Source organism: Ceratotherium simum, chromosome 18 (assembly GCF_057802395.1).
Source record: "Ceratotherium simum simum isolate JZ-2026a chromosome 18, ASM5780239v1, whole genome shotgun sequence".
Lineage (NCBI taxonomy): Eukaryota > Metazoa > Chordata > Mammalia > Perissodactyla > Rhinocerotidae > Ceratotherium > Ceratotherium simum.
In genome coordinates, this window is record NC_141917.1 from 47,357,858 (window position 1) to 47,367,541 (window position 9,684).

Below are 9,684 nucleotides of genomic sequence, written 5' to 3' on the forward strand. Positions count from 1 at the left end.
CTTTGTATTTTCTGACTGTACAATAGTTCTCTATTCCATTGTGCTTAAGAATTCGTTTTTAGTATACATAAGAAATGTGAGGTTATGCACTATAGAAACCTAACTTCTTTTAGACTTAAATCCTTCATTTGATTTAGTCATCATTCTGTGTTTATGAATTTGCCTAGTTTTTCCCTCCTTGGACTGCTCCCTTGAGAAGTATCACGTAGCTGTAAGTGCTCAGTACACTTTGGATCTTTATGATCATTTAGGAACCACCCAAGATATGTCTTGGTAGAAGAGATAAGGGTAAATAATGAGCTCTCCTAAATGATCAAATATAAAAGAAAAAAATGAGGGCCCAGCCCAGTGGTGTAGTGGTTAAGTTCACATGCTCCACCTCGCTGCCAGGGGTTCGCAGGTTCAGATCCTGGGCGTGGACCTAGGCACCGCTTATCAAGCCATGCTGTGGTGGGCATCCCACATATAAAGTAGAGGAGAATGGGCATGGATGTTAGCCCAGGGCCAATCTTCCTCAGCAAAAAGAGGAGGTGGCAACAGATGTTAGCTCAGGGCTAATCATCTTCCTCACCAAAAAAAGAAAAAAAATGAGAAGACTGCTATTTCTGGAGATGGAACAAAAGCTAACTATGGTGGGATTGAGGTTAGAGTTTGAAGAGAGGAATTAGGACCAATAGAAGTAGACAATCCATCACAAAAGTCTGAAAGGACAGTAAACAGAGAAATGGATATAACTGGAGTTCCATGACATTAAAAATTACTTTGAGAAAAAGGAAAATAGGGGAGGGTTCTCAGAAAGCAATTCCACTGATAGTGGGGATTCCAGTGGCTTGTATATTGAAGAACAATGTAGACAGATAACAATGTTAAAACACTGATTACATACAAAAGTATTTTTGAAGGGAGGGCCCTACACTACACAACCAAGTTTTTGTTGCTAATATAGAGTTCTACTTCTAACATAGAGTTCTCACAGTGTTTGGCGTTATAATAGGTGCTCAATAAATATGTACTGAATAATGACCCAAATTTTAATGCTTTGAATAATACAAGGAAATCCTTGGTTAAATATTAACAATGAATTCCTAAAAAACCTAAGTTAAGATTTTTACTTAATAGAAGTTAAAAATTTTAATTAAGAAATAAACTAAGAAAACTACAACTTTATACTAAAACGTAATCAAATATAATCACCATAACATACTTCATGAATGACAAAAAAAGCCCCTAGGTTATAATACTAACATTCCAGCAGCCCTGTTAAAATCAGGTTAGCCATTCTGTCTCTTTACATCCATACAGAGTAATATAACATTTTACCATAGAGGCAAAAAAGGAACTAGCCACTACACAGTATAAAAAGAGGTAAAATTTGTAGTATAACTGATTGTAAATTAAGATTAAGGTGTTCTTGAATCCTAGATTACAGGAGAAATGTTCTAACATGCCAGAATATTTCTACTGCCAAATTCCTATTAGCTTCTTATATTCTATATACATCTTTTGTAAACAAATGCCATACAGTCTGTTTATAAATATCTTAACATAGGACAGAATATACATTAATTTTAGTTTTCATTTAAAAATATCTTTTATGGGCCGGCCCCGTGGCTTAGCGGTTAAGTGCACGCACTCCGCTACTGGCGGCCCGGGTTCAGATCCTGGGCGCGCACCAACGCACCGCTTCTCTGCCCATGCTGAGGCCGCGTTCCACATACAGCAACTAGAAGGATGTGCAACTATGACATACAACTATCTACTGGGGCTTTGGGGAAAAAAAAAGGAGGATTGGCAATAGATGTTAGCTCAGAGCTGGTCTTCCTCAGCAAAGAGGACTGGCATGGATGTTAGCTCAGGGCTGATCTTCCTCACAAAAAAATAAAAATAAAAAAATAAAAATATATTTTACGTAAGCAGCAAAATAAAATCTTAGCCAAGAGTGCTTGTGGGAAAATACCTTATGTTACAGTAAGATGATGATACTGGCCCACCATTATTAGTAGAGCATGCACTTTGAAAGTGATTGAGAGGTGGGAATGAAGTTGCAGTAATCCATCCACACTCCTTGCTTCAAGACTAACATTTTTTAGGGTGACTGGTTGCAGTTTTAGGTGGTATAGAAACAGAGTTAAGTGTCCTACATAAAAATGGAACTATAATCTTGGCCTAACTGATTGCCTTTCTAAACAATCTTTATACTTGGCTTTTAGGCCAGACACATGCAAAGTAGAATTAAAGTATTAAATCAAATATTAGCTTGTCCACCATGTTTCATATTTTAAATAGTTATATTTGGGGGCATTTACAAGTTTTTTTAAGGAAAATGTCTTTCTTCATCTCTTCAAGACAGACTTCAAATCTATGCAAAGTTTTTTTAATTTCAAAAGTAAAAATGTTCATTTTAAAATAAAGAGTGTCATATATACCTTAGGTATTTTCTCAGAGGTAAATCCTTCCTGAGTTCCTATGCCTCTGCTATACATGCACCCAGCATATTTTTTTCAGGTTTGGGATTATTATATTATACGAACTGCTCAAGTATAGAAAATGTGTTGGCTGTTGGGTTTAATCATGTAAGTCTATTGGCTATGCCTTGGATATCTGAAGTTAAAAATCAACAAAAATGGAGGAAATAATTTTTTTCCCCCGTTATCTGTTATCCTTTTCCATTTCTACTTCTAACAGATTTCTGGGTGTCATTTCTTAATTTACTCAGCCTTGAACCAATACTGTTATATTGATTTTTTTTTAAGGCTGTTTCATTAGCCACACTATTTAAATCTTAACCTGGATTTATTTAGACTAGGCTTTCTCAAACTGTATTTGTGTTCTTTAGGGAAAAAACAGAGGTGAGGAGAGTCTATGATAAATTAAGTTAAAAGACTTCCAAGAAACCATGTAGGAACGAATCCTAAATTTTACCTTGTGTTTCCCAAACATTTGGTACTTGAACATGGAATCTCTTTTAATGTTTGAGAAATACAGAATTTGTCCTTATACAGTTATTCCGGATATACAGTAAATCAGTGATCTATTACCAACTGCAAACATAAAAGCAATCATTTCTAAATAGGAATCAAACTTCCTGTAACTTAAAACCAGATGAAGTGTAACATGCCCCTTGGCACTTTCCTTTACTTCATATATAAGGAAAGGAGGAATGGGTGAAGAGCTGTTAATTATAATTTATCTCAACATTGGGTTTCCAGCTCACAGCTTCCTAAGCTTTTTTCCAGTTTGCTTACTGTAATTTCAAGAAATAAAAGTAAAAAATGCGCTTGCACATCTGATACAGTAATACCAGGCTGAAATTTATCACATGGACACTATGGATCAAATTCTGACACACAAACTTCCTTTTTTTTTTGTAAAATGTTTGTTACAGGCAGCCTGTTTTTTTCTTCCCCAAAACCAGCCATAAAATGGTTATTAACTTGATTAGTTCTTAGAACTTCAAAAACAACAGAAATAGGTAGGCAATTTTTTTAACTTAGTATTCTGGATACTAGTATATGAGATTCTTTCAACAACAGTACTATGTTACAATAAGAGAAGACTGATGGTTTTGAAGAATCCCAAACCTCACACTATTTTACATCCCCCCTCCCTCACACACAAACATACAGACACAAATATGATAAAACTTTGTTGGTCTCACATGTATAAAAAGGCCCCATAAATGTTAGGAAAAACTGAAGAAATAACAAACAGCATATGTCAAACAAAGACAAAATTGGCATGTGTTAAGACTTTAACAGAAATTATAGAAAAAGACTTTTAGTTAAATAAATACCTTTAAATTGTCACAACAGAACCAATGAACCACAGCTTTAGTAGATAACTGACAATTATGGTGAATATATCTTTTGCTTCAGTACTTTTACTCTAAAATGTGGCCGTAAGCAAGACATATGTATATAAATTCATTCCATGAACAGCTTGATTGCAGAAACTCAAAAACATTTTAGATATATCTTAACCTAGTTTTTTTTAAACTGGGCTCTGCAGACCCATGAGGGCCAATAGTTCTACATAAGGTTTTTTTTTTTTTTAAGTTTTGTTTTAATTTCAATGATAATATAAAAAAAACATATCTTAGATCACCTGAATAACTCCTAACTACACACTGAATTATTTCAGTGCCTGGAGATGCAATGTGTTGATTACACTGGTGCCAAGCAGGAACTGACGACCTAGAACAATAGTACATTAGTTCCCCCTGACCTGTGGGGGATACATTCCAGGACCCCCAGTGGATGCCTGAAATCATGGATAGTACCAAACCCTCTATATACTATGTTTTTTCCTATACATACATACCTATGGTGAAGTTTAATTTATAAATTAGGCACACTAAGAAATTAACAATAATAAAACAATTATAACAATATACTGAATGTGGTCTCTCTCTCTCAGAATATGTACTGTACTCACCCTTCTTTGTGAGATGATACAGTGTCTATGTGATGAGATGAAGTGAGGTGAATGATGATAAGCACTGTGACGTAGTGTTATTTTCGGACCCCTGTTGACTGCTGGCAACTGAAACCGCAGATGGGGGGTGGGGGGCTACTGTAATAAGTGTTGTTCAAACCAGTCCATAAACATTCTCAGGAGTCCTTAGGTTCTCATATTTGCGAAACATTGCCCTCAACTTTCACAAGTATGTTTAGTTCTAAATGAAATTCGTAACCCTTTAAATAGTGTAACTTTCATAACATATCTAATTTGAATTATGGAATTATTACCTCCCCCCCAAAAAACAAAATCCCAGGACCTCTTTATAAAAAAGTATCAAATTTATTTCAATATCTACTTTCATTTTTAAATGAAAGCTGTTGGAGAATTTTTTGTAATTCAAAATTCATTATCAGAGATGAGGAAAACATTAATAAGCTATTAAATACTGACAGTGAATAAAATTATTGGACCAATCATTTATAAAAGCCATGTTTAATAGTAAAAAGTTCCAGTTATACTACTTAACTGAAGGAAATATCCTTTAGCTCTTTATTTCTAATTATAACACATTCTCATTTTGACATAATTTACCTTTTTCACCCACTTACTACTATGCCCAACAAAATTTTTCCAAATTTTAAGCCTTTCTTTACCACTTATGAAATCTGACTTAACTGTTACTCTTAAGAGTTCCTTAAAAGAAATTCGTAATTTTAATTTTTACCACAAACCTGTTTGATCAAAAAGTATAGGACATCACTACCATATGAGTTAAAACAATGAATGGAATAAAAAACAAAAGTGGTATCTATATAATCAGCAAATTATCTGAGAAGACATTTTAACTACTTCACATTTCTACTTAGCACAAGAAAGAATAAACTGGTTCCAAGGTACTACAAGGTTTGGCATTTTTACTGCAAGCTTTAAATCATAGTGTTACTCAACAAGTCATCTTTAAGAAAATGGCAGTGTTCATAAGTACAAGAACTGTTTTATCCAGTAGGTGGTATTCTACATAGTCAAGATAATAAGAGAACTCTTTATAAAATTAGATTTTAAAAAATGCAGAATGACCAATAATTACCAGTATCTTAAAGGCTAAAATCAGAAAAATGCAGAAAATAGAAGTACTCAATATTATTTTGCTTCAAGAAAGCCAGAAATGATTCTATTCCAAGAAATAAGCAATAATGATAAAAGATGTAATTAATGTACTGTATCTCTTTGAAGCTAAAGCATACTTTTCACTCAGAGAAGATAATTCTGATTTTTACATTCTTAATTTCCTTTGTCCAGACCATGACCCCATTTTAAGCCATTATTTGAATGGAGTTCATAATCAAAAGTCATTTTTCTCCACAGGCTGTTTTCATTTCAGTATGTAAGCTGCAAAATGGCAAATGACTAAGTCAGCTATACAGAATTTGTAGCATGATAAATGCCAATTTACAAGAACTGTCAACAGACTTTTACACCAAAGCCTAAAAGTTGCTACAGTACCTTAAGAGGTCAGAACATGATTCTTTCATAAGCTCAGACTTCGTTTACTAAATACTACTGTCATAAAATCCAGAGAAGAAACCTTAGTGGGTCCTTCCAAATTGTTTTCACAATTATCCAAATGATTTTCTTCTAGTTGCAAGCAGCTGTTCATTTCTTCAATCCTTTTTTAGTCGTTTAGCTTTTGCAATATTTTCTTGACGTTTTTGTTTTTTCTTTTGCTCCTTTTCCCTGGCCTCAATCATCTTGGCCAATTTCCAGGAGAGTACGGCACTTGCTAGAAACAACGGAGTAAGGGCCAAAATAACTGTTGTAAGGAAGCCATATGGGTCCTTTGCAGCCCATTCCACAATATACTCAGCCCAAGCCTTTATATCAAACATCTTTGTAGTAGTCTTAGGAAAAGAGGCGGGGTGGGGGTGAAGACAACAGGAAAAAAGACTATGTAGTTAATCAAATTTTGAAAAAGTCACATCATACAATCAGTTAACTTAGAATTCCATTAGCACTCAGTTTTTTTTTTAAAAAGTACTAATTAGTATTTTTTAATAAGGACTAATATCTCCAGTTAAGAAAAAATAACTAGGACAACCAGAAAAGTGACACTTAAAAGATTCCTTGTGGAACCTGTCATAAGGACTATGCATTCTCACGTGCCTCCTATATTCAAGACAAACTTTATTTCGCAGCAGACTTTTATAAGGATCTTGAGTTTTACGCACTCATTCCAGGAAACAGCTGAATCCTGTTTGTCATTTTTTGACTTAGCCTTGGTACCATTAAGTACTAATTAACAAAAGTACAAATCATCAAATTTGGTGTTTGAAAAGGAAAAGCCACAGAGTATGTGAAATGCTTGGAGAATGGGAGGTAATGGATGGCGGTTTCCAGGAATGAAAAGGGGAGGGTAAGGGACCCACGATAATATCCACATTCATAAGCAAAGAGATAAAAGCAAAAAGTGACATGCTATTTCATGCCCTCATTCAGCTTTGAGGACTCCTACTTGAGGATACAATTTAATAAATAAGAATAAATTTAATAAATGACAAAATTAACCATAACAGGTGCCACGCATTTTGTTCCATTTCGAGTTGGTAAGGGAGAGCTAGCTGGCAAATGAGGATGGTACGGATTTGAATGACATTTTCCATTTTGTCCCAGAGGTTTTTCAACCTTTCGTATTTGTGTCAACTTCTATTCAAAGTGGAGAATTAGAATACCTGGGTAGGAACGGGTGTATATACAGTCACTTACAATTTCAGCTGGGATTTAAAAAATCATCTACCTTATGCTTGAGTAGTGCTCTCTAACTTTGTCCTGGGGTTATTAGTGAGCCAATCACAATTTCAGACGACCCTTGGTTAGTTGTCTTCTTCTTTAGCTCTACCATACACTTCTGAGAGAAGATTTACATTCTATATACTGGGTGGGTTGAAAAGAATAGATAAAAGAAAAAAAGTTTTACGTCGCAACTTTCAGGTTAATTATAATACAATTTAAATGGAAATTTTCTAAATTCTACATATGCAACCTATACATAACATGTAAAATTGCCTAGCTCATTATAGACATTTAATATCTATTTCTTTCTTCCTAATTTAAAGAAAGTTACTACAACTGCAAATGCCCTGTAAGAGAATCCTAATTACTCAAGATCAAGTATTTCACCAATAAAATTATTTATGAAGGTTACATATAAAAAGACAAGTTAGCTCACTAATGTTACTGCATATTCATTCCTAAATCTTGAACTTTTTATACTAAAAATGTTGTCAATTACTTATAGAATTAGATACATAATTACAAAATCAAACACCTCAACTTACTCTAAAGGTTTTGTCTTCCTATTATACAATTCGTGTTCTTTCTAGAAAAATCAGAAGCGATAACCAAAACAAAATATAAATCATCCACAATCCTATCACCTCAAAACCATGCCAATGGTTTTAATTATATCTTTCCACGGTTTCTTCATATTTTCAATTGAAAATACATTAAAGTGCCTACTATACTGTTAAATATCCTAGCCGTCCAGAATTGGTACGCCCCTACCCACACAGTCGGGACTAGGCTCTACTGAGATCCATGTGTTTCTTCAGGTTCTCCAGCCCAGTAATGAATTAACTAAGGCAAGATTCAGAGACGAGCAAAAGAACTTTGCAATAAAGAGTAAAGCGGGAGTGAAGGACCTGGTTTACGGCCAAGTTTTAACCATAACACAAAGAAAGGAGTTACTGTCCACAGGCCAAACAAGTCCCGTGCACTTCAATTTCGGACCCAAACGCGCGGGGCTCCCACATTTTCGGGAATAAATGTTACTCTTCCTCCTTCCGAAAAGGGTCGACTCGGCTTGCTCTCCGGACCAGACCCGCGCCGCGCCTAAAAGCTGGTGGCATCTCACCGCCCTCCGCACCCCCTTCTTGCTTAGGTTTGCCCCTAGCTCAGTCTCCCTTCCTTACCCCACCCGGCCGCCGGCCCCTCGGGGCCACGTCCCCCCCGATCCTCGGCCCTGGCGAGCGCGGGCCCGGCAGGGCTCACAGGACGGACGGCCCCCGGGAATCCGGGGTCGGCCCCGCCACACCTCGCGGCGCCGCGGCCGCCGCCGCCGCCGCCTCCGCTGGACACCGGGCAGAACCAGGGCAGCGGCGCCTCCAGCCTCCCCTACCCCGCGTCTGGGACCCTGGGCTCCGACCCCCTCTCCCGACTCACCGCCAGGCCGGAAGCAGGAAGGAGGAAGCCGCGGCTTTCCCGCCCCGCCCACAGGCCCGGCTCAGCCTGGATCCGGCCTGAGGAAGTCGAGGGGCCGGTTTCCGGCTGCGCCATTGCTGCGCGGGTCCCGGGACCTCGACTTCCAGGGTGTGGGGAGGCGGGGCGGGGCGCGGCGCTGGGGCTTTCGGGGAGCGGCAGGTGAGGGCGCGCGGGGTCAGCGGCGGCGCCGGGGCTGGCCTCTGGCTCGGAGCCCGAGTCCGCCGCCTCCTGCCGGGGCGGGCGTGGGGGCGCGCATGGCCCAGGCCTCCGGGAGCTGGCCCTCTCCCTCTGCGCCCGAGGTCAGCGGGGAAGCAGCCGCCCTCCCCTGCTGGAGCCGGACTGTTGGTGGGGGGCCCCGGTGGGTGGTCGGGGGCCTCTGGAAACTCGGAGCGGAGAGCGGCGGCAGGAAAGGAGTTGGCCCCACAAACCGCCCAAAGTCAAGAGGAGGGTCGCACAGCGGCTCTTGAGTGATTCTGGCGAGTGCCTTCTCGTTCACACCCCACCCCTGCCCCTCTCAAAATCTGGTTGGACAGTAGTTAAAGCGTCGCGTAGAGCAGAGAAAGCAGCAGCTGGACCGCGAGGGATCCTCTGGACCTTGTTACTGAGGGAAGATGCATCCATGCTGTGTGAAGAGGGGTTTTTGTTATTTTTTGTTTGTTTTTAATTTAAGAATCTAACTCATTTCACAAAAGAATGATCGATACTTGCCCCAAGTAAACATAATAAATAATTAAACTGTCTCGGAATAGAGTTCCCACAGAGGTACTTGTTCTTTCAATACATAAATAAAGGGATGCAAAAGTCAACAAGCAGAATCTTATAATCTGCAGGAACTGAGAGATTAACTCTGGTTTGGTTGGTGACCAAATTTTGTGATTGCTTACACTGAACTGGTCTGTTTGACTACCTCTGCAAATGTTGCAAGACCTCTTCACTGTTGTGTGCCAAATAAAGCAGGTTTTTATTCTT

At 38.6% G+C, this 9,684-nt stretch overlaps 1 protein-coding gene across 3 annotated transcripts; it reads right to left on the bottom strand.

Annotated features, from left to right (window-relative positions):
* Window positions 1–4,780: 4,780 nt before the first annotated feature.
* Window positions 4,781–9,156, bottom strand: SMIM15 (small integral membrane protein 15). 3 transcript variants are annotated; one of them, XM_004422859.3, is made up of 3 exons: window positions 8,427–8,622; window positions 7,253–7,389; window positions 4,781–6,359 (listed from the first exon to the last, which is right to left on the bottom strand). In XM_004422859.3, the coding sequence occupies exon 3, from the start codon at window positions 6,345–6,347 to the stop codon at window positions 6,123–6,125; it is 225 nt and encodes a 74-aa protein (XP_004422916.1). In that variant the 5' UTR covers window positions 6,348–6,359; window positions 7,253–7,389; window positions 8,427–8,622; the 3' UTR covers window positions 4,781–6,122. The 3 variants fall into 3 exon arrangements, with proteins under 3 accessions (XP_004422916.1, XP_087299435.1, XP_087299436.1); XM_087443309.1 differs by lacking the exon at window positions 8,427–8,622 and adding an exon at window positions 7,794–8,354; XM_087443310.1 differs by lacking the exons at window positions 7,253–7,389; window positions 8,427–8,622 and adding an exon at window positions 8,677–9,156.
* Between the last annotated feature and the right edge of the window lie 528 nt (window positions 9,157–9,684).